Source organism: Oncorhynchus kisutch, linkage group LG21 (genome assembly GCF_002021735.2).
Source record: "Oncorhynchus kisutch isolate 150728-3 linkage group LG21, Okis_V2, whole genome shotgun sequence".
Taxonomy (NCBI): Eukaryota; Metazoa; Chordata; class Actinopteri; order Salmoniformes; family Salmonidae; genus Oncorhynchus; species Oncorhynchus kisutch.
The window spans coordinates 22974881-22998785 of record NC_034194.2 but is presented as its reverse complement, the minus strand read 5'-3'; the positions used below and the strand labels follow the sequence as shown (position 1 = coordinate 22998785).

Here is a 23905-nt window from a genome sequence, read left to right as displayed (position 1 = left end):
ACAATTCTGGGGGGAATGGCCCTAGCCCTCACCCTCCGATCCAACAGGTCCCAGACGTGCTCAATGGGATTGAGATCCGGGCTCTTCGCTGACCATGGCAGAACAATGACATTCCTGACTTGCAGAAAATCATGCACAGAACAAGCAGTATGGCTGATGGCATTGTCATGCTGGAGGGTCATGTCAGGATGAACCTACAGGAAGGGAACCAAATGAGGGAGGAGGATGTCTTCCCTGTAACGCACAGCGTTGAGATTGCCTGCAATGACAACATGCTCATCCAATGATGCTGTGACACACCGCCCCAGACCATGACGGACCATCCACCTCCAAATCGATCCCGCTCCAGAGTACAGGCCTCGGTGTAACGCTCATTCCTTCGATGATAAACACGAATCCGACCATCACCCCTGGTGAGACAAAACCGTGACTAGCCAGTGAAGAACACTTTTTGGCAGTCCTGTCTGGTCCAGCGATGGTGAGTTTGTGCCCATAGGCGACGTTGTTGCCGGTGATGTCTGGTGAGGACCTACCTTACAACAGGCCTACAAGCCCTCAGTCCAGCCTCTCTCAGCCTTTTGCAGTCTGAGCACTGATGGAGGGATTGTGCGTTCCTGGTGTAACTCGGGCAGTTGTTGTTGCCATTCTGTACCTGTCCAACAGTTGTGATGTTCGGATGTACCGATCCTGTGCAGGTGTTATTAGACGTGGTCTGCCACTGTGAGGACGATCATCTGTTCGTCCTGTCTCCCAGTAGCGCTGTCTTAGGAGTCTCACAGTATGGACATTGCCATTTAGTGCCCTGGCCACATCTGCAGTCCTCATGCCTCCTTGCAGCATGCCTAAGGCACGTTCACGCAGATGAGCAGGGACCCTGGGCAAAAAACTATCGGCCTATATCGAATCTTCCATTCCTCTCCAAAATTTTTGAAAAGGCTGTTGCGCAGAAACTCACTGCCTTCCTGAAGACAAACAATGTATACGAAATGCTTCAGTCTGGTTTTAGATCCCATTATAGCACCGAGACTGCACTTGTGAAGGTGGTAAATGACCTTTTAATGGCATCAGACCAAGGCTCTGCATCTGTCCTTGTAGACCTTAGTACTGCTTTTGAAACCATCGATCACCACATTCTTTTGGAGAGTTACCCAAATTGGTCTACACGGACAAGTTCTGGCCTGGTTTAGATCTAATCTGTCGGAAAGATATCAGTTTGTCTCTGTGAATGGTTTTTCCTCTGACAAATCAACTGTAAATCTCGGTGTTCCTCAAGGTTCCGTTTTAGGACCACTATTGTTTTCACTATATATTTTACCTCTTGGGGATATCATTCCAAAACATAATGTTAACTTTCACTGCTATGCAGCTGTACATTTCAATGAAACATGGTGAAGCCCCAAAATTGCCCTCGCTAGAAGCCTGTGTTTCAGACATAAGGAAGTGGATGGCTGCAAACGTTCTACTTTTAAACTCGGACAAAACAGAGATGCTTGTTCTAGGTCCCAAGAAACAAAGAGATATTTTGTTGAATCTGACAATTAATCTTAATGGTTGTACAGTTGTCTCAAATAAAACTGTGAAGGACCTCGGCGTTACTCTGGATCCTGATCTCTCTTTTGACTAACATATCAAGACTGTTTCAAGTACAGCTTTTTTCCATCTACGTAACATTGCAAAAATCAGAAACTTTCTGTCCAAAAATGATGCAGAAAAATTAATCCATGCTTTTGTTACTTCTAGGTTAGACTACTGCAATGCTCTACTTTCCGGCTACCCGGATAATGCATTAAATAAACTTCAGTTAGTGCTAAATACGGCTGCTAGAATCCTGACTAGAACCCCAAAAAATTATCATATTACTCCAGTGCTAGCCTACCTACACTGGCTTCCTGTCAAGGCAAGGGCTGATTTCAAGGTTTTACTGCTAACCTACAAAGCATTACATGGGCTTGCTCCTACCTATCTCTCTGATTTGGTCCTGCCATAAATACCTACACGTACGCTACGGTCACAAGACGCAGGCCTCCTAATTGTCCCTAGAATTTCTAAGCAAACAGCTGTAGGCAGGGCTTTCTCCTATAGAGCTCCATTTTTATGGAATGGTCTGCCTACCCATGTAAGAGACGCATACTCGGTCTCAACCTTTAAGTCTTTACTGAAGACTCATCTCTTCAGTGGGTCATATGATTGAGTGTAGTCTGGCCCAGGAGTGTGAAGGTGAACGGAAAGGCTCTGGAGAAATGAACCACCCTTGCTGCCTGTTCCCCACTTTCCACTGGGACTCTCTGCCTCTAACCCTATTACAGGGGCTGAGTCACTTGCTTACTGGTTCTCTTTCATGCCGTCCCTAGGAGGGGTGCGTCACTTGAGTGGGTTGAGTCACTGATGTGATCTTCCTGTCTGGGTTGGTGCCCCCCCCCTTGGGTTGTGCCATGGTGGAGATCTTTGTGGGCTATACTCAGCCTTGTCTCAGGATGGTAAGTTGGTGGTTGAAGATATCCCTCTAGTGGTGTGGGGGCTGTGCTTTGGCAAAGTGGGTGGGGTTATATCCTTCCTGTTTGGCCCTGTCCGGGGGTGTCCTCGGATGGGGCCACAGTGTCTCCTGACCCCTCCTGTCTCAGCCTCCAGTATTTATGCTGCAGTAGGTTATGTGTCGGGGGGCTAGGGTCAGTTTGTTATATCTGGAGTACTTCTCCTGTCCTATTCGGTGTCCTGTGTGAATCTAAGTGTGTGTTCTCTAATTCTCTCCTTCTCTCTTTCTTTCTCTCTCTCGGAGGACCTGAGCCCTAGGACCATGCCCCAGGACTACCTGACATGATGACTCCTTGCTGTCCCCAGTCCACCTGACCGTGCTGCTGCTCCAGTTTCAACTGTTCTGCCTTATTATTATTCGACCATGCTGGTCATTTATGAACATTTTAACATCTTGGCCATGTTCTGTTATAATCTCCACCCGGCACAGCCAGAAGAGGACTGGCCACCCCACATAGCCTGGTTCCTCTCTAGGTTTCTTCCTAGGTTTTGGCCTTTCTAGGGAGTTTTTCCTAGCCACCGTGCTTCTACACCTGCATTGCTTGCTGTTTGGGGTTTTAGGCTGGGTTTTTGTACAGCACTTTTAGATATCAGCTGATGTACGAAGGGCTATATAAATACATTTGATTTGATTTGATTTGAACCAACCATAGAAATATAATCAATCCATAGATGCCATTTCCCATTCAAGTCAGGATTGGCATCCATCACTAGTGTACCCATTGCTAGTGAACCCATTAGTTTAACAGTCAAAGTGCAAGGGTTAGAGGTTCCAAAATTCAATGGATTATATCTCTGGCCACAACACAACAAGCTGTTCTATATTTGGTGCACGTGCTGCACAAATTGCAGCCTTCCCAACTGTAAGTGCTTGTGATAGGACCATGCCCCAGGACTACCTGACATGATGACTCCTTGCTGTCCCCAGTCCACCTGGCCATGCTGCTGTTCCAGTTTCAACTGACCTGAGCCCTAGGACCATGCCCCAGGACTACCTGACATGATGACTCCTTGCTGTCCCCAGTCCATCTGGCCATGCTGCTGCTCCAGTTTCAACTTCCACCTGACTGTGCTGCTGCTCCAGTTTCAACTGTTCTGCCTCATTATTATTCGACCCTGCTGGTCATTTATGAACATTTGAACATCTTGGCCATGTTCTGTTATAATCTCCACCCGGCACAGCCAGAAGAGGACTGGCCACCCCACATAGCCTGGTTCCTCTCTAGGTTTCTTCCTAGGTATTGGCCTTTCTAGGGAGTTTTTCCTAGCCACCGTGCTTCTACACCTGCATTGCTTGCTGTTTGGGGTTTTAGGCTGGGTTTCTGTACAGCACTTTGAGATATCGGCTGATGTACGAAGGGCTATATAAATAAATTTGATTTGATTTGATTTGATAAACATGTTTTATTTTTTATTTTATTTATTTAACCTTTATTTAACCAGGTAGGCTAGTTGAGAACAAGTTCTCATTTACAACTGTGACCTGGCCAAGATAAAGCATAGCAGTGTGAACAGACAACAACACAAAGTTACACATGGAGTAAACAATAAACAAGTCAATAACACAGTAGAAAAAAAAAGAGTCTATATACATTGTGTGAAAAAAGGCATGAGGAGGTAGGCGAATAATTACAATTTGGCAGATTAACACTGGAGTGAGAAATGATCAAATGGTCATGTGCAGGTAGAGATACTGGTGTGCAAAAGAGCAGAAAAGTAAATAAATAAAAACAGTATGGGGATGAGGTAGGTAAATTGGGTGGGCTATTTACCGATGGACTATGTACAGCTGCAGCGATCGGTTAGCTGCTCAGATAGCAGATGTTTAAAGTTGGTGAAGGAGATGAAGTAGGTAAAAGTCTCTAACTTCAGGGATTTTTGCAATTTGTTCCAGTCACAGTCAGCAGAGATCTGGAAGGAAAGGCGGCCAAATGAGGTGTTGGCTTTAGGGATGGTCAGTGAGATACACCTGCTGGAGCGCATGCTACGGGTGGATGTTGCCATCGTGACCAGTGAACTGAGATAAGGCAGAGCTTTACCTAGCATGGACTTGTAGATGACCTGGAGCCAGTAGGTCTGGCGACGAATATGTAGCGAGGACCAGCCGACTAGAGCATACAGGTCGCAGTGGTGGGTGGTATAAGGTGCTTTAGTAACAAAACGGATGGCACTGTGATAAACTGCATCCAGTTTGCTGAGTAGAGTATTGGAAGCTATTTTGTAGATGACATCGCCGAAGTCGAGGATCGGTAGGATAGTCAGTTTTACTAGGGATTGGATTTTATTTTCTCTGGCAAATCATCCCAAAAAGAGCATAATTATATCCGCATGTTCCAGTGTTTTTTCATAACATATTTGCCTTTTCCCCTCAAGTGGAAAAATAATCCAAGAAATTCTTTCCATTTCCTGCTTATTGGCGGCCTTGCCTTTCCAGGCGGCGAGGGCAGAGGCCTGGAGCGCACGGCCGTAGGAGAAGGAGAGCTTCCAAGGCCAGTGGAGAGACAACTGGTTCATGGCGTTGAGGTTTTGGGTGGCCTCCTATTCACTCTGACCTCCAGACAGGAAGGTGATGCCGGGAACGGCGGCAGGAACGGTGCGCCTCAAGGCGGTGACGGTTGCCATTATGTTTGGCGGCGTGAGTGAAGGAGGCTTTGTTGCGGAATAGAAAGCCGATCCTAGATTTGATTTTAGATTGGAGATGTTTGATATGAGTCTGGAAGGAGAGTTTACAGTCTAGCCAGACACCTAGGTACTTATAGATGTCCACATATTCTAGTTCGGAACCATCCAGGGTGGTGATGCTAGTTGGGCGTGCGGGTGCAGGCAGCGAACGGTTGAAAAGCATGCATTTGGTTTTACTAGCATTTAAGAGCAGTTGGAGGCCACGGAAGGAGTGTTGTATGCCATTGAAGCTCGTTTGGAGGTTAGATAGCACAGTGTCCAAGGAAGGGCCAGAAGTATACAGAATGGTGTCATCTGCGTAGAGGTGGATCAGGGAATCGCCCGCAGCAAGTGCAACATCATTGATATATACAGAGAAAAGAGTCGGCCCGAGAATTGAACCCTGTGGCACCCCCATAGAGACTGCCAGAGGACCGGACAACATGCCCTCCGATTTTACACACTGAACTCTGTCTGCAAAGTAGTTGGTGAACCAGGCAAGGAAGTCGTTAGAAAAACCGAGGCTACTGAGTCTGCCGATAAGAATATGGTGATTGACAGAGTCGAAAGCCTTGGCCAGGTCGATGAAGACGGCTGCACAGTACTGTCTTTTATCGATGGCGGTTATGATATCGTTTAGTACCTTAAGCGTGGCTGAGGTGCATCCGTGACCGGCTCGGAAACCAGATTGCACAGCGGAGAAGGTACGGTGGGATTTCGAGATGGTCAGTGATCTGTTTGTTGACTAGGCTTTCGAAGACCTTAGATAGGCAGGGCAGGATGGATATAGGTCTGTAGCAGTTTGGGTCCAGGGTGTCTCCCCCTTTGAAGAGGGGGATGACTGCGGCAGCTTTCCAATCCTTGGGGATCTCAGACGATATGAAAGAGAGGTTGAACAGGCTGGTAATAGGGGTTGCGACAATGGCGGCGGATAGTTTCATAAATAGAGGGTCCAGATTGTCAAGACCTGCTGATTTGTACGGACCAGGTTTTCCAGCTCGTTCAGAACATCTGCTATCTGGATTTGGGTAAAGGAGAAGCTGGGGAGGCTTGGGCGAGTAGCTGCGGGGGGGGGGGGGGGCGGAGCTGTTGGCCGAGGTTGTAGTAGCCAGGAGGAAGGCATGACCAGCCGTTGAGAAATGCTTGTTGAAGTTATCGATTATCATGGATTTATCAGTCGTGACCGTGTTACCTAGCCTCAGTGCAGTGGACAGCTGGGAGGAGGTGCTCTTGTTCTCCATGGACTTTACAGTGTCCCAGAACTTTTTTGAGTTAGAGCTACAGGATGCAAATTTCTGCTTGAAAAAGCTGACCTTTGCTTTCCTGACTGACTGCGTGTATTGGTTCCTGACTTCCCTGAACAGTTGCATATCGCGGGGACTATTCGACGCTATTGCAGTCCGCCACAGGATGTTTTTATGCTGGTCGAGTGCAGTCAGGTCTGGAGTGAACCAAGGGCTATATCTGTTCTTAGTTCTGCATTTTTTGAACCGAGCATGCTCATCTAAGATGGTGAGGAAGTTACTTTTAAAGAATGACCAGGCATCATCAACTGACGGGATGAGGTCAATATCCTTCCAGCATACCCAGGCCAGGTCGATTAGAAAGGCCTGCTCGCAGAAGTGTTTTAGGGAGCGTTTGACAGTGATGAGGGGTGGTCTTTGACTGCGGACCCGTAGCGGATGCAGGCAATGAGGCAGTGATCGCTGAGATCCTGGTTGAAGACAGCGGAGATGTATTTGGAGAGCCAGTTGGTCAGGATAACGTCTATGAGGGTGCCATTGTTTACAGATTTAGGGTTGTACCTGGTGGGTTCCTTGATGATTTGTGTGAGATTGAGGGCATCTAGCTTAGATTGTAGGACTGCTGGGGTGTTAAGCATATCCCAGTTTAGGTCACCTAACAGAACAAACTCTGAGGCTAGATGGGGGGCGATCAATTCACAAATGGTGTCCAGGGCACAGCTGGGAGCTGAGGGGGGTCGGTAAGCAGGCGGCAACAGTGAGAGACTTATTTCTGGAGAGTCATTTTTAAAATTAAAATTAGTAAACATAATCCACAGCAATTTATTTAGAAGCTATTGATCCTCTGTAGCTAAATTAGGCTCTCTGGTGTAGTATTTTATGCTATACATTATGTTCTCTAAAGTTCAGACAAGAGTAATAAAATATACTGTAGCCTAATTTTGGCCAAAATATTTCATGCAGCACCCCCAGCACCCCTATTTCCCGTGGCTATGGGCCCATGAAATGGAATTGTGTCTGTCTCAGAAGTTAAACTGTTTTAGTGAATAGTGAGTGTTTTGGTAACTGTGAAAGAACCCCAATTGGCGGAAAGCATTTGCTGAGGTTTTGTACAGATGTTGTGTGGGAGTACCACTGGGTATATGTTTCATACTCATCTGTAAACAAATGTATCTAGGGGTTTGTAGAACTATGTGAGTGCTTTTATGGCACTGCCTTACAGAGTGTGGGTGCTCACAAAACGTTTACACGGCTTCCCTAAGGGTTCCAACCAGAATTCCAAAGAAATCTATGTCTCCACACACCATTATCCTACCTCAAATGATTCGCTAGGGACAACTCTATGTGCTGATTTACACTCAAATAGACCTTTTTTCTTTTTTTACTTATTTGACTGAACCTTCCTCTGGTTCTGATTTGCATAGCAGCTGCCAGAGGACAGAGCTGAATCAGTATTCATTTCACAGCTGAGTAAATCAGACTTAGCCTTTATGGAAAGAGGGTAACAGCAGCATACAGTGGGGCAAAAAAGTATTTAGTCAGCCACCAATTGTGCAAGTTCTCCCACTTAAAAAGATGAGAGAGGCCTGTAATTTTCAACATAGATACACTTCAACCATGACAGACAAAATGAGGGGGAAAAATCCAGAAAATCACATTGTAGGATTTTTTATGAATTTATTTGCAAATTATGGTGGAAAATAAGTATTTGGTCAATAACAAAAGTTTATCTCAATACTTTGTTATATACCCTTTGTTGGCAATGGCAGAGGCCAAACGTTTTCTGTAAGTCTTCACAAGGTTTTCACACACTGTTGCTGGTATTTTGGCCCATTCCTCCATGCAGATCTCCTCTAGAGCAGTGATATTTTGGAGCTGTTGCTGGGCACCATTGACTTTCAACTCCCTCCAAAGATTTTTTATGGGGTTGAGATCTGGAGACTTGCTAGGCCACTCCAGGACCTTGAAATTATTCTTACGAAGCCACTGCTTCGTTGCCCGGGCGGTGTGTTTGGGATCATTGTCATGCTGAAAGACCCAGCCACGTTTCATCTTCAATGCCCTTGCTGATGGAAGGAGGTTTTCACTCAAAATCTCACGATATATGGCCCCATTCATTCTTTCCTTTACAGTCGTCCTGGTCCCTTTGCAGAAAAACAGCCCCAAAGCATGATGTTTCCACCCCCATGCTTCACAGTAGGTATGGTGTTCTTTGGATGCAACTCAGCATTCTTTGTCCTCCAAACACAACGAGTTGAGTTTTTACCAAAAAGTTATATTTTGGTTTCATCTGACCATATGACATTCTCCCAATCTTCTTCTGAATCATCCAAATGCTCTCTAGCAAACTTCAGACTGGCCTGGACATGTACTGGCTTAAGCAGGGGGACACGTCTGGCACTGCAGGATTTGAGTCCCTGGCAGCGTAGTGTGTTACTGATGGTAGGCTTTGTTACTTTGGTCCCAGCTCTCTGCAGGTCATTCACTAGGTCCCACCGTGTGGTTCTGGGATTTTTGACCCCACGGGGTGGGATCTCGCGTGGAGCCCCAGATCGAGGGAGATTATCAGTGGTCTTGTATGTCTTCCATCTCCTAACGAGTGGAGGACAAAGGAGCCTCTTAAAGAAGAAGTTACAGGTCTGTGAGAGCCAGAAATCTTGCTTGTTTTTTAGGTGACCAAATACTTGTTTTCCACCATAATTTGCAAATAAATTCATTAAAAATCCTACAATAGGATTTTCTAGATTTTTTTCTCTCATTTTGTCTGTCATAGTTGAAGTGTACCTATGATGAAAATTACAGGCCTCTCTCATTTTTTTAAGTGGGAGAACTTGCACAATTGGTGGCTGACTAAATACTTTTTGCCCCACTGTACCTATCCTGTACATTTTGTAAATATTTGTAAAAATTCATACATTTTTATGGCATTTTCCCTACAAACTTTTAAAAAAAGAATGAACAATTAATATAGCTAATTAATATAATAAAAATCTACCACAGAGTTTCAAGACTGAAGCTGGCAAGTCGTTTGTTTGGCTAGCTAGCTAATGTTAGCTGGCTGGCAATTGTTTTGATTCGAATGCCAGCCAGTGTCTGGAGGTTGAGGATGGAGAGAAGCTCGAAAGCAAGGCAGCTGAGGTGTGCAGTGATGAAGATCATAGGGAGGACTAAGTTACAAGGCTACTCTGGGACCAAGTAGGGGGCCAAAAGACACTTGAACAGCTTCTACCAAGCCATACGACTGCTGGACAGTTAATCAAATGGCTACTCAGACTATTTACATTGGCCTCCTTTATTATTTATTAATGTATTTATGTTAGTGGTTTTGCACTGGCTCTACGCACACTCACTAGATACTACACTGACACTCCAGCACGCACACACACTGTCAGCGTATGCGCTACTGGTGTAGAAGTCAGGTGCAGGAGAGCAGAGAGTTGTGATCAGGCGCACTCTTTATTCGGCAGAAGCAAACAACCGACGGACGCAACAGTGTCCAACAAACATAGTACCCGGGGGAAAAACAAGCTAGGCGCGTCAAGACAAAACACGTAACAAAGAAATCCCACACGAAGACATGGGGGCAGAGGAATATGTACAGTATATGCAGTTGATTAGGGAATGTAAACCAAGGGAAAAACCCCGCCCGAACAAGGAGGGGAGCCGACTTTGGCAGAAGTCGTGACACACACATACACACACAGACACTACATACACTCACACACAAAAACGCACACACATGCAAATTGACGCCACACACACTCACACAGATATACTTTCACACTCACACATACGCTGCTGCTACTCTCTTTATTATATATCCTGATTGCCTAGTCACTTTTACCAATACCCACATGTACGTACTGTATTACCTCAATACCTCAACTACCTCGTACCCCTGCACATTGACTCGGTAGTGGTATACCCCTTATTGCTTTTATTGTGTTACTATTTCCTTTTTACTTAGCAAATATTTGTCTTACTTTTTTAAACTCTGCATTGTTGGGAATGGGCTCGTACGTAAGCATTTCACTGTTAATCTACACCTGTTGTATTCAGCGCACGTGACCAATAACATTTTATTTGAATTTGATCTGTGCCCAAGTGGGTTCTTCATTTTGGTAGAAGTGAAGCAGTAGTATCTACTGTATCTAGCTACACCAACTGGGGAGTCCATGAACTGCAGCTCAAACTTCATCAGGACTCTGATACACCTTGATGACACTGTGCTGCAGGCCTGTGCACAGGCCTGCGAGCCAGAAGGTTATGTGTTAGCATACCACGGTGGACAAGAGTAGGTGTGGAGAGATCGCCTTAATAGTAAAAGCTTTGCATGAATCGATCATCATATTTGAAGATCCAGGAAAAAAGACAAATTCTACTTAATTTTACAATCTTTTTTAATATCACAAAAATTACAGGATAAGAATTGACAGAGAGAAAGGCCTATGCATTCATCTTATCATATTTCTCCAATGCCAAATCAGTGTGTCTTGTTTACAACAAAACTGTCCCTGTTTGCAAATAATTAAATCTGAGACGTCATGATGAATCTAAGCATGTTACTTTCAAAAGTTAGGCCTACATTTAAAATCAAAACAAATGTTATTTGTCACATGAGCCAAATACAACAGCATTACCGTGAAATGCTTACTTACAAGCCCTTAACCAACAATGTAGTTTTCAGAAAATATAGTTAAGAAAAGATTTACTAAATAAACTAAAGTTTTTTAAAAAGTAATGAAATAACAATAACGAGGCTATATACAGGGGGTACTGGTACCAAATCAATGTCTTGAGATACAGGTTAGTCGAGGTAATTGAGGTAATTTGTACATGTATGTAGGGGTAAAGTGATTATACATAGATAATAAACAGCGAGTAGAAGCAGTGCTTGCCGTACGGTAGTAGAGAGAACAGTCTATGACTTGGGTGACTAGAATCTTTGACAATTCTTTGGGCCTTCCTCTGACACCGCCTAGTGTCAGAGGAAGGCCTAGATGAATTCTCACAAGGCACCCAGATCTGCGCCCCCTGTATTTCCGTCTTTTCTTCATGTGAATGACGGGGATTTGGGCCTGGTCTGGGAGAAACAGTATATCCTTTGCGTCAGACTCATTAAAGAAAAAATCTTCATCCAGTTCGAGGTGAGTAATCACTGTTCTGATATCCAGAAACTAGTTTTAGTTATAAGAGACGGTAGCAGAAACATTATATACAAAATAATTTACAAATATTGCGAAAAAACTGACAAAATAGCAGAATTGGTTAGGAGCCAGCACCATGATTGCTCCGATTGATCGTGCCGCTTCAAGTTTCAGCACCAAGTTACTTGAATCTGGCTTATTGTGACGTCAATACCTCTGATAAATACATCATGGCAAGAAACATATTGTTTTATCAATAATAGTGGTAGCAAGCTATCAAAGTTGACCTCCGGTCCTTCTTCTCATTTTCACGCTCTCCTTTTTGAACTGAACAGAACATATAGGCTCGTCCGCGAGTGCAAAATTGCATTTTTGAGACTAGGCCTAATCAGAAAGTATTTATTTCCACCATCCCAGCAGTGCAAAAGACTCAGGAAGGATGTACATTTTCTTGGAAATATAACTTTGCTCTCGAGCATGCACTTCAAATAGGCTATGGATCATTTGATTGAGACCACGCTAAATAGACTATAGGCGCACTTGATATTTGTCACACCCTGACCATAGTTTGCTTTGTATGTTTCTATGTTTTGTTTGGTCAGGGTGTGATCTGAGTGGGCATTCTATGTTGTGTGTCTAGTTTGTCTGTTTCTGTGTTTGGCCTGATATGGTTCTCAATCAGAGGCAGGTGTTAGTCATTGTCTCTGATTGGGAACCACATTTAGGTAGCCTGTTTGGTGTTGGGTTTTGTGGGTGATTGTCTCCTGTGTCAGTGTTTGTACCACACAGGACTGGTTTTGGGTTTTCACATTTATTGTTTTGTAGTTTGTTCATGTATAGTTTTTCTTATAAAAAAAAACATGAACTTCAACCACGCTGCGTATTGGTCCGCCTCTCATTCGACGGAAGAACCCCGTTACAATATTGTGCGCTCAGTGGCTAATGAGATGAGGGGTGGCATCAGGCACACATCGATACACACACACACACAACAACACCTTCCTCTTAAAAAAAACGGTTTTTTTCTGTAAAAGTATGTATGTATATCTATATAGGTATGTGTGTGTATATATACAGTATATTAATATATGTATGTATACTTGTATACTTGTATGCATATGGATATATATATTCTCCCAAAAAATATATGGGGGAATGGAAATGATGCAGACAATTACATTGATGGAAGCAACAATCTTTCCACAATATTAAGCTGATCCACCCCTTAAAGAAAAAAAAGAACACCTTCCTAATATTGTGTTGCGTCCCCCTACCCTTTTGCCCTCAGCACACCCTCAAATGGTCAGGACATGGACTCCATAGGGAGTCGAAAGCGTTCCACTGGAATGATGGCCCATGTTGACTCTAATGCTTCTCACAGTTGTGTCAAGTTGGTTGGATGTCCTTTGAGTGATGGACCATTCTTGATACATTTTGGAAACTGTTGAGCGTGAAAAATCCAGCAGCGTTGCAGTTCTTGACACAATACCGGTGCACCTGGCACCTACTACCATACTCCATTCAAAGGCACTTAAATCTTTTGTCTTGCCCATTCACTCTTTGAATGGCACACATACACAATCCATGTCTCAATTGTTTCAAGGCTTGAGAATCATTCTTTAACCTGTCCCCAACCCCTTATCTACACTGATTTTAAGTGGATTTAACAAGAGACATCAATAAGGGATCGTAGCTTTCACCTGGATTCACCTGGTCAGTCTATGTCATGGAAAGAACAGGTGTTAATGTTTTTTTCTACACTCAGTGTTTAGCCTAATAAGCAACTAATTCTAAAACACTGAGAAATATTGACATTTCATCAATTACAAATTACATTAACCTCCCCTGGACTAGATTTTAAAAAAAATCTAAACCGTCACCCTGACAGAAATGCAAAAAACATGACCCTCCCCAATTTTCCTCCAGGTCCCATTGATGTACATTTCAAACCATGCCTTACAGAAGGAAACAATGTTGTTTTCTTCTTCCTCCTCCTCAAAAGCCTGCCATGACAGAGCTCTACCTCTCTGCGACTTCAATTCAAAATCAGTAGTGGTAGAAAACGTCTAAATCGGATCACATTCATAAAGTGCGTTGAAATCCATAGCACAGTGAGTGAGGAGAACAGGTTTCCCTGGGGTGAAACAGACTGTCAGTAAGACATATACACGGGATACCTTAATCAGGATGTGGAACAGTGATTATAATGCTCTTCACAAAAAGTCAGGATCCATACAGATGTATTTTATCTAGCTTATTATTTCTTTAACCTTTATTGAACCAGGCGAGCCAGTTAAGAACAAATTCTTATTTACAATGAAAGCCTGGCAGATACACACAAAGGAAAAACAATAGTAACAAACACTGAAAGTTGTTGTTGGCAGCTTATCAAAAATATGATTTATCATAATAGTATTATTGTCAATGACAATGTGTACTGCCCTTGGACCAATCATATTGATCAATCAATCAGCGCCTTTTTAATCCAATAGGAAACCGATGTACTTCAGCCCACCATCACAGATTAGGCATAGCCCCAGGAGATTGATTTGTTGTTTTGTATTTCCTTCCTGATAAGATGTTTGTCGTGAGTGGACTGATGACTTAAAAGAGCTTTAGTCAATCTAACAGACACTGTAATGATGTTTGAATAATACATAGTACATCACTCCATACAAAACCTGCTGTCTGTACTAAATTACATTACAGGACTCAGAGAACAGACATTGAGAACACACTATTCTGTACTGAGAGCAGATGGTGTTCCTAGTGTTGACATGTTGTACTACAACACCTGTTCTCTATGTTTATTAAGGGATCATTATGTTTATTTGAAAGTGAAACACATACATTTAGTATTCTTTACAGACAGTATATGCTACAAGGCATAGACACTAACACAGTAAATACAATTACAATGCCATCCAGAGTTACACAGTACAATGAGTGTCAAGGGTAAATTAATACATTTTGTCCAACATGAGACATTACATCCAGCCATTTATATTTACTCATCTTTCTTTTGAGCACAACACACACATACAGCTTTCAGTGAGCACATGTCAAGTTAAGATGGCATCCACAAAGATTAGAAGGTATGTATGCATGAGTGGCTGTTCTTATTCACACATTTGACTTCATACCTCTCAGTGTTGTACTGTATCTTTTACCAGAGGGTTCTGTGAAGCCAGCATGGTGAAATTAGAGCCTTATTACAAAGTAGTCAGAACCTATCCATGTGTATCTATGGCTCTGGGCATAGTCCTATTCCTGCCCCTACGGTGCATTGGTCTTTCAGAGTCTAAAAGGTAACGGGACCATTGAGGTCACCAAGAAGTAATCTGGTCTGGATCCACCTATCAGTGAGCCCCGGTGTGACCTCTGAACTCTGAACCTCTTGGACTGTTTCTGGTTCAGGTTCTGGTTCTGGTTGGAGTCAGAAGTGTTTGTCCCAGCCGGAGAACTCCTCGTCGGCCTTGGCCTGGTCGAAGGGGAAGCGGTCAAAGTTGATGTAGCATGGACCCTGGAGGAAAAGGGGAGGGGAAGAGCTCAGATCAGTGGCTGTCTGGGAATGACGTTGACACTGGATATGACACAGTGACTAAATGACAACTACTTACCACTCAATCCGTACCTTGAACTTGTATTTGATCTTTATAAAGTGTGAAAAGCTTTATAAAGGAAATTGTGTTCACTAACAGCTGTTGCAGAGAAATGTGGTTTGATTCGTTGCGCTGTGGTATTATGTCGATGCATCAGAACCTCTCGCAGTAGGTTTTCTCGCAATGGTGGGGAACTTCGTTATAGACCACATATACTGTAAACTAACAATTTACCATTTGTAAACTACTTATCAAATCCTTTATAAATTCTTAGAAGTATACCTTAAATGTAAAGAGTTACCTATTGAGCTTCACATAGATTTTTTTTTTTTAAAGATGTGTGCTGAGGCTAGATTGACCTTGTGTATGAGTCTGATTGTAGGAGCCTCCACCTGGCCCACACGAAGCTTGTGCCAGTTCATACTACTGAACCACCTGGAGGGGAATACAGGAGAGGGGGAGGAATCCTCATAAAAGAAAGGTGACTGACAGAAAAATGTACTGTACCGTGTATAGTACAACATTTATAACAGTTCCAACACCAACAAACCCACACCAGACGGTTGGGATCCTCATGGTTACCTGTGATGGCGGACATCTTTGATCCCATTCTTGGTGTTTCCCAGCCTCTGACCCGGCCGAGGTCTGTGGGCCACAACACAACACAAACCATCAATAACCAATCAAAGTATGAAAAAGAGTTATAACATCACACTATATCCTGCACCTAACACATCATCTCTAACCTGCACAGTTTACTGATGAGGGACTTGGCCCCCTCGCCCATGTAAGGGGGGAACTTGAGCAACCCATCCAAAATTTTAGGGTAGATCTTTGCGGGCTCGGAACTGGAAAATGGGGGGCTGAAAGGCAAAACAGTCCATTGGTAAAACAGTATTTTAGATAATCCGGTGTGTGTATGTTGGTATTGGAGCTGTTGTAAATGTTGTACTATACACTATACAGTAAATCATTCTGTCAGTCACCTTTCTTGTTTACTGAAATATCAAGCTGCTTTAAACCTTTCCGTGCTGATCTGTACAGTACCTCCCCACCAGCAGCTCATAGACCAGGATGCCCAGGGACCAGAAGTCAGCAGCGAAGTCGTGTCCCTGGTTCTGGATGATCTCTGGGGCCATGTACTCAGGAGTACCACAGAATGAGTAGGTCTTATCACCGTGAACTAACTCCTTAGCAAAACCAAAGTCCACCTACATGTAAAAACACACACATTCAAACATGCACAAATACACACACAGAGAGTTATCTGAATGCATGAACTCTTTAGCATCGCAAGCGATTGAAGAGTTGAAGCAATGAAAGAGGGAGAGCCTGATGTTATCATTAACATATCACCCACCAGTTTGACGTAGCCCTTGGCATCCAGCATCAGATTCTCAGGCTTGAGGTCTCTGTACATGATGCCCTTCTTATGGAGGTAGGCATAGGCCTCTACTACACAGGCAGTGCAGAACACAGCAATGGGCTCATCGAAGCGACCACTGCCAAACATAGAGACAAAGCAGATAAATCTTCAACCTCAGTTGTGTATATCTGAATTTATACAAAGGGGGGATCTAATACTGAATGCTGATTGGTTAAAACCGCATTCCAGACAGTGTCTATTCCACAAGTTACCACCGGCTAAATCTATGACTTTAAAATTCCTATTTAATCTTCCATCTGACTGCGCAATCCACTGTCTCATCAGCCCAGCCAGGCAATTTATAAACTTGATTTCCACTATAAAAAAGTGTCTAGACATTATCTCACATTTCTTTTCGACTAACATTTAGTTTTAGTTTTGTATAAACCTTGCTGTTTGTCTCTCCGACATTTGCAACATTGTTTCCACATTCAAATTCAATCTCCAGCTGTCCCATAGTAATGAACGTGTCGGGAGAAGGAACGAGACAACGTTTCTCAGCCAGTCGAAATCATGAATAAGCTGGCATCATATTTATGGATATATACAAAGAAATGTCAATTGAAAAAGGTCAAACTAAATGAAACGCAGCTAGTTTGCAGTCTTTCTAGCTTCAGTTTGAAGTGATTGTGTTAGAGGTGTTGTTGGCTAGCTCCTCTGAACAACAGTCTCCTGATGAGAGAGCACATTTTCTATGCCAGGCCAAATTTAGCCTCATTAACTTCTTGTTATGGATGTATTCAAATAAATGTCACTAGAAAACTGCTTAAACAAATGCAAAGGCAGCTACTGTTGTTATTCTGGCTACACTGTTTGACGTTGTTGGCTGGCTAGCTAGCAAGCAAGGGATAATAACGTTGCCAGCCAGTATGGCAATGGAACATTTAGAACGAATGACTGGGTCGCATCCATAGATATAGATAAAAAAGACTGAACTACTGGGTTGCGTCTCTGTCAACCGAACCGATAGAACAAACGACGAGCCGGTTTGTGTAGCAACCATAGTTTTGTGTCGGGACTATATCTTGTGGAAGGATGAAATAGTATGAATAAATTAAGCAAAATAAAGTTTTAATGAAAGTATGTCAATCATTATTTGAATATGTTGGTAACCCTTTGTATAAAAGGGATGCCCTTGAAGCCAGTGTTTGGAGAATATATTGGCTCGATTTCATCTCGGGCCTAACAACACCCATGCCGACAAATCCTCCAAAACTCCAGCTTTTCGTGCATGATCACTTAAAAGTAGACTTAGTCAGTGTCCTCAATGTTTCCTCACACTTCTTTGAGCTTGGTCCAGATCTCCCCTCCTGCACAGAACTCCATAATCATGTAGATGTAGCGAGTGTCTTTGAAGGCAAAATGGAGCCTGAACAGTGAGCAAGAGATAACACAGGGTTAAATATGGCACAGTTTCCTCAGTCCTCCTGGACCTTGAGGGCCACAGCAGTGTCTGATGGTTTTCCCTTCTCCCTTAGTACTTTTAGTGATTAATGAATACCATCGATTGATAAGGGGACAAAGAGGGTTAACATGTTAACTTAGATGATGATGGTTGGACATTAAAGGTTAGAGGTCAGGGGTCGCCTACCCCCACAGTCTTAATGAATACCATCAATTGACAAGGGGACAAAGAGGGTTAAAAGTGTTATTGTAGATGATGATGGTTGAAGGTTAAGGGGATACCTAGTCAGTTGCACAAGTGAATGCATTCAACCGAAATGTGTCTTCCACATTTAACCCAACCCCTCTGAATTAAAGAGGTGCAGTGGGCTGTTTTAATCGACATTATCGGTGCAGTTGTTTTTTGGGGTTAACTGCCTTGCTCAACGGCAGAACGGCAGATTTGTTCACGTTGCCGGCTCAGGGATTTGAAAGAGCAATATTAACCACTAGGCTACAGTACCTGCCACCTAGCCCCACAGTTACCTGACGATGAAGTCACTCTGGATGGCTTTGAGGATCCTCTTCTCAAACAGGACGTGCTCCTCCTGTTGCTTAGCAACAATGTGCTTCTTACTGACCCGCTTCATGGCAAAGTACTTCCCATGGTGCAGCGTGGTCACCTGGGGTAAACAACAAAAACAACAAAAACAGTTATAAACTTTTGATCTAAAAAGAGCCGTTTCACTTTGTATTTGGCTTTCAAGCACCTTAAAGGGGGCAGTAAACTTTCATTAGTTAGTTTCAGCCACTAACTATACCTATAAATAGCCAAACACTACAACAACACCAAACACTTGTACCAGTTCAACGCGACCAAATCCTCCCACTCCGAGGGTGACAGGTTCTCCCTGGTAGCGCCCCTCCTGGTACAGCACAGGGATCAGGTCCTTCAGCCTCAGAGAGGAACTAGGACTGGTCTTCTCTGGAGCATCTGGCTCCTCCAGGAACTTAGAGCTGATAGTGGACCACAGACTTCAGTTAGACTGCCTGACTAGAGTGGTAAATATAGAACTAAACGGACTAAGAGTGTCTTTGTACTCACTCATCATGGAGCTCCAGGTGTTCAATGGGGATCGTCTCCTCAAACACCCTGGAGGGGGAACATAACAGACCATCAATCATTCCAAGAAACTAACCGATCAAGAAATCCAATTTGAATTGTTCAGACTCACTCCTTATCGATGGAGAAGCAGGTAACAGGGCCCAGAGCAGTGCAGGTTGCAGTCCTCAGGATCTCACTGTAGGTTATATACAGATCCACACATAATGAGCAGCCACACTGGCTAATACTGCACACCAAGGTCCCTTTATTGTACAACAGCAAGTTTCTTTATAGCTTTACTGTAGGTACTAATGTATCCATGGTTACCGTATGAGGGCCAATTCCCCGAAATGCTCCCCTTTGCCCATCCTGCGAATCTGTTTCTGCTGCCTGTTCACCTTTTTAGTCACCTGGACCTGAGGGCAGACACATGCACACACACTCGTTTTTGTTCTCGAGGCCAGATTTATTTGATAGGCAATTCAGCACCATTATGACATTGAAAAGAGAGCAGTGCAAATAAAGTTAAATTGACACAGACGGGTCAAAAGGTTGAGTTTGGCAATAAACAAATCGGTTGGTAAGCACAGGTAAGAGTATTGTAGACGCCAATCCTCCACTAGCGTAGTTAGTTGTTGTTCCCTGTGATCATCAAACAAAGGATGTACAGAAACAGAGTGTTTTGGATCACAGAGCCACCAAACATGACCCCGTTACTGTACCTCTCCTTTAAGGATGATGTAGAATGTGTTGCCCTCTGCCCCCTCACGCACAATGACGTCATTGTTCTGGTACTTCACCTAAAAGAAACAACACATTTTATATGGGATTTATATGTTAATGATCTGAAAAAAAAACGATCTAGCATGGGAGAGGTGTGTAAAATGGCTGAGCACAAACTTCCTCCATGGAGTCAATGATCTTAGAGAGCTGAACGTCATTCAGGGTGTTCAGAGTCCGAGACCTGATAGGTAAGCATATAAGAGCAGAATTAGCAGTGTGCTTGTGTGTGTGACCAAGAGACTATGACCAAGTATGTAAGTCATGAGGTTAAGTGTGTAAACTCACGTCTTCAAGAAGCCCATTATCTGTTCACGTTTCTTCTTGGACTTATTGGTCATGATGGTTCTGTACGTCTGTCTCTCCATACACCACAGACTCACCACTGTTTTAGCTACGATGAGGAGTGAGTCATTTCATTGCACACGCACAGTACAGACAGTAGGAAGTTACACGTAGTTAGTTATTGTGTCCCACTCAATAGTCAAGTTCTAATGCATCTCACCTTTGACTGTGGCAGTGCGTTTGCAGTTATACAGAATAGCCAACTCTCCAAAGACATCCCCACAGGTCAGGGTTCGAAGGTTACGACCTGCTTGACTGACATAGAGCTCACCCTCTGAATGTGGAGAAGGAGGGGTGAGGGGTTTGAGGGGTGAGGGTTATTGTTTAATTGGGAATAATAATCAGACGTACAGAAGCAACACCGAGCAATGTTTTAGAGAAATTCACACATACCTGCAACGATGTACATACTGTCTCCCTCACTACCCTCCTTGATGACATCATTTCCTGGTTTGAAGTCGATGGCCACCAGGAGCTCCACCATCATGGTGATCTGCTCATCGTCAAGGCGACTCAGGAAGTCGTTCTTCTGGATGGCCATGACGATCAGACTTGTCTCGCTGCGGAAGGAGGCATCACACCACCATACAGTACTGGTGTCACATAACTCATGCATAGCCCTTGCCAATCATGCATAGCCCTAACAAATCACCTGACGGTCTTCTTGACTTTGGTCTTCAAGATCTCCAGCTGCTCTTCTGGGATTGGCTCAGGGGCCATGACAGCCGCTCTGCTCTTCCTGACCTCCGGTTCCCCTTCATTACTGCTCCTCTGAGCAGGGAACTCTGGGATATATAGACACCACACACAGGAAATTAGGGTTAAGATACATGATGTTCTATGGTTAGTGATCTGACACAAAATGGCTGCCATTCGTCACCCAGGGGGTTGCCATAGTCACATGAATCCCCTTACCCAGGTCATGATAATGACTGTGAAGGTCCTGCAGCAACTTCTCCTTCTCCTGCAGTCTTCTCTCTGGAGGTGACAGGAGAGCATTGTATTGGTTGGGATAAATGTGTTTTAAGTCATGGTTTATTTCATGGCTGCAGTCTTTGTTGAGGTCAATCATGTTCAAATGGTCTTGATCTAAGTTATGCTTGCAGTCATGGTAGTCATGGTCGTGATCATACCTAGGTCCTTGTTGTGGTTCTGCAGCTCCTGGTTGATCAGGGTCTGTTTCTCCAGCTGCTGCCTCAGCTCATCTACGTGGCCCTCCATGGCTGAAGGGAGGGGTGGAGGCATGTGAGAGGAGTCACAGGAAGGTAAACACATGGACATGAAAGCATACACATGAAATATAAGCACATTTGCACATTAATTCACACTCATAAAAGCTGCACGAAACATGCATGCACACACAAACAGTATGCCCAGTATCTGTCATTAAATTGGCACACAGTCAGTTCTCAGTGAGAGGTCTACACTGTGATCATGAATAATGGACACTAATGATGGGCTGCCAGCTAGGGGCACTGTGAATACTGTACCACCCTGGGAAGACATCTCATATAGAACCTGGTATCACTAACCCAAGCCTTGTTGGTCATTTATTGATGGTCACTACCACCTGCCAGTATTTTGTGACTCTATTATATGCGTACACCTGGTAGTCTCACAGGTCAGAAAATTATTTGGGGATTCGAAGCTACCTTTAGTGTGTGTGTGCAGGCATGAATTAAAACTGGTGCATATCTTAAGACATCCACTCTCTCATGGTAGCACAAAATGTTTGTGTTTTCTTGAACGTGTGTGTCTGTGCATATACATGTAGCGACCCCCTCCAATGTCAATAATCTCACTGGGCCTGGGGACACAGATCATTGCTTGCATGTGCATGAGCATACAGGCACGCACACACACGCAGGCACACACACTTGGACAAACACACACACACCTGTGAAGAACAAATACAACCCAACTGATGTTTCCATTGACCAGTTTACAATAGCACTGATTGTGAGATGCTTCGCCATCTTAATTTCGTGGTCATTTAAAAACTGTTTTGGTCTCTGTTGACAGAGCATACATTTGTTGACAGAGCAAACAAAGCACAAGGTTAGCCTAGCAATTAGCCTAGCACACACATCCACATCAATACAAACTGAGCCAGGGTTAGCCTAGCGCCCTCACTTCACGTGACCCCAATTACCTTTCCTTCACCCTGAACATTGGACAGGGCAGAGATTAGGCGTGGTGTTACAGATTGTAAAGTCACCCAGCAAACAACTAACAACAATATAGGAGATAAAGAGACATTTTCCACTCTGTAATTAAAGACACAACTATTTAAATTCTAAATGTTATTGGTTAAATGTAAAGTGCATGTCAGTCATGTTGCAACAAACTACTTGCTTATTTTCACTTCAGGCTCTTCTTACCCATGACAATTAAGGTAAGGCAATTGTCAATAATTTAGCTTTCTAGGAGTGCAGCCATTCTACAAAAACACTCAAATGGGACGGATTGGGATAATGACCTCCATTACCTGGGTTAACCATTGAGAAATGATTACCTCACATAAAAATCTACTGGCCCCCAAGCCAGTCACAACAATCACAACTCGACCCATTAAAATGAAATGCATGTTACTGCAACTGAGCTCTGATGTAGCTCCAACAGGTCTCATTTTGGCTCAGAGACATTGATTCTACAAGGGAAAAGACTTCGGTCAGACTCACCTGTAGGTTGTGTAGAGAGGTGGGGTAGGAAGGAGCGTGAGTCTGTGTAGCTGCTACAGTTCCTACATGGATCTTCATATGAGGCTCAGGACCTTCCTCCAGCACTCCGTAAATCCACTGATACGGTAAAGTATTGTAGGTCCTGTATCAGGTTGTCTCCATCTGAAGGGGTAACTTGATCCAAATGCTCCTAGGCCCCATGCAGAGTCCACTCATTTGTACAGACACAAACACACTACATTTACCCAATCCTGTATCTTTCCTCTCCCTCACTCCCCTCTTTCTGACCTCACCTAGGTCCCTCTATGCCTCTACTCGTACTGCTCTCTCTCTCTCTTTCCCTTTCTCTCTCCCTCTCTCTCTCCTTTTCCTCCTCTCCCTCTCTCTCCTTATCCGTCTGCTCAACAGCTCCAGAGTGTTGGATCATTAACCAGACCCCCGATGCTCCTCCTATTACACCAGGTAGAGGAAGACGGGGGAACCGAGGAGGAGGAGGAAGAGGAGGAGTGACGGGTGGAGGAGGGGGGCGAGTAGGGATGGGTGGGGAGGGGGGTGTTTGAGAGGGCAGAGACTCAGGGAGGTGAATGTAAAGAGGGCCAGGGAAAAAGAAGAGATGGAGGCGAAAGGGGGGAAATTAGGGAGGGCAGAAGAGTGTGGAACAGGGGGATGAAGGAGTGATAAGAGAAAGGGATACTCCTCATACTCCTTCAAAACACCCATAAATACACAGGCTGGGGAGGGAGAGCGGTTCCCACATGAAGAAAATACTCTGGTATACTATGGTATAAATACTATAGTAATTACTGTAGTGGTTTTGTGGACATTACTGTAGAATACTGTAGTATTTACAGGTAACTATAGTATAAATACTGTAAAATTGTAGACCTCCACAAGTCTGTTTCATCCTTGGGAGCAATTTCCAAATACCTGAAGGTACCATGTTCATCTGAACAAACAATAGTACACAGGTATAAACACCATGGGGACCATGCAGCCATC

At 43.9% G+C, this 23905-nt stretch overlaps 1 protein-coding gene across 1 annotated transcript; it reads right to left on the bottom strand.

Moving 5' to 3' along the window:
* Positions 1-13825: 13825 nt before the first annotated feature.
* Positions 13826-23305, bottom strand: LOC109866123 (cGMP-dependent protein kinase 1). The gene is made up of 21 exons (XM_020454666.2): positions 22907-23305; positions 21359-21448; positions 21141-21203; positions 20878-21010; positions 20619-20785; positions 20386-20499; positions 20169-20274; positions 20001-20064; positions 19823-19900; positions 19428-19516; positions 19231-19296; positions 19101-19148; positions 18859-19012; positions 18542-18678; positions 17892-17981; positions 16547-16688; positions 16234-16397; positions 15933-16049; positions 15769-15831; positions 15546-15621; positions 13826-15107 (listed from the first exon to the last, which is right to left on the bottom strand). The coding sequence occupies exons 2-21, from the start codon at positions 21444-21446 to the stop codon at positions 15021-15023; spliced, it is 2046 nt and encodes a 681-aa protein (XP_020310255.1). The 5' UTR covers positions 21447-21448; positions 22907-23305; the 3' UTR covers positions 13826-15020.
* Positions 23306-23905: the final 600 nt, after the last annotated feature.

Coding starts and splice junctions, on each gene's coding strand:
- LOC109866123 (XM_020454666.2), bottom strand. CDS start 21,446: ATGGAGGGCCACGTAGATGAGCTGAGGCAGCAGCTGGAGAAACAGACC. Junction 19,517..19,822: donor ACATCATCCTTAAAGGAGAG/GTACAGTAACGG, acceptor GTCTGCCCTCAG/GTCCAGGTGACTAAAAAGGT. Junction 15,622..15,768: donor AAAGATGTCCGCCATCACAG/GTAACCATGAGG, acceptor ATTCCCCTCCAG/GTGGTTCAGTAGTATGAACT.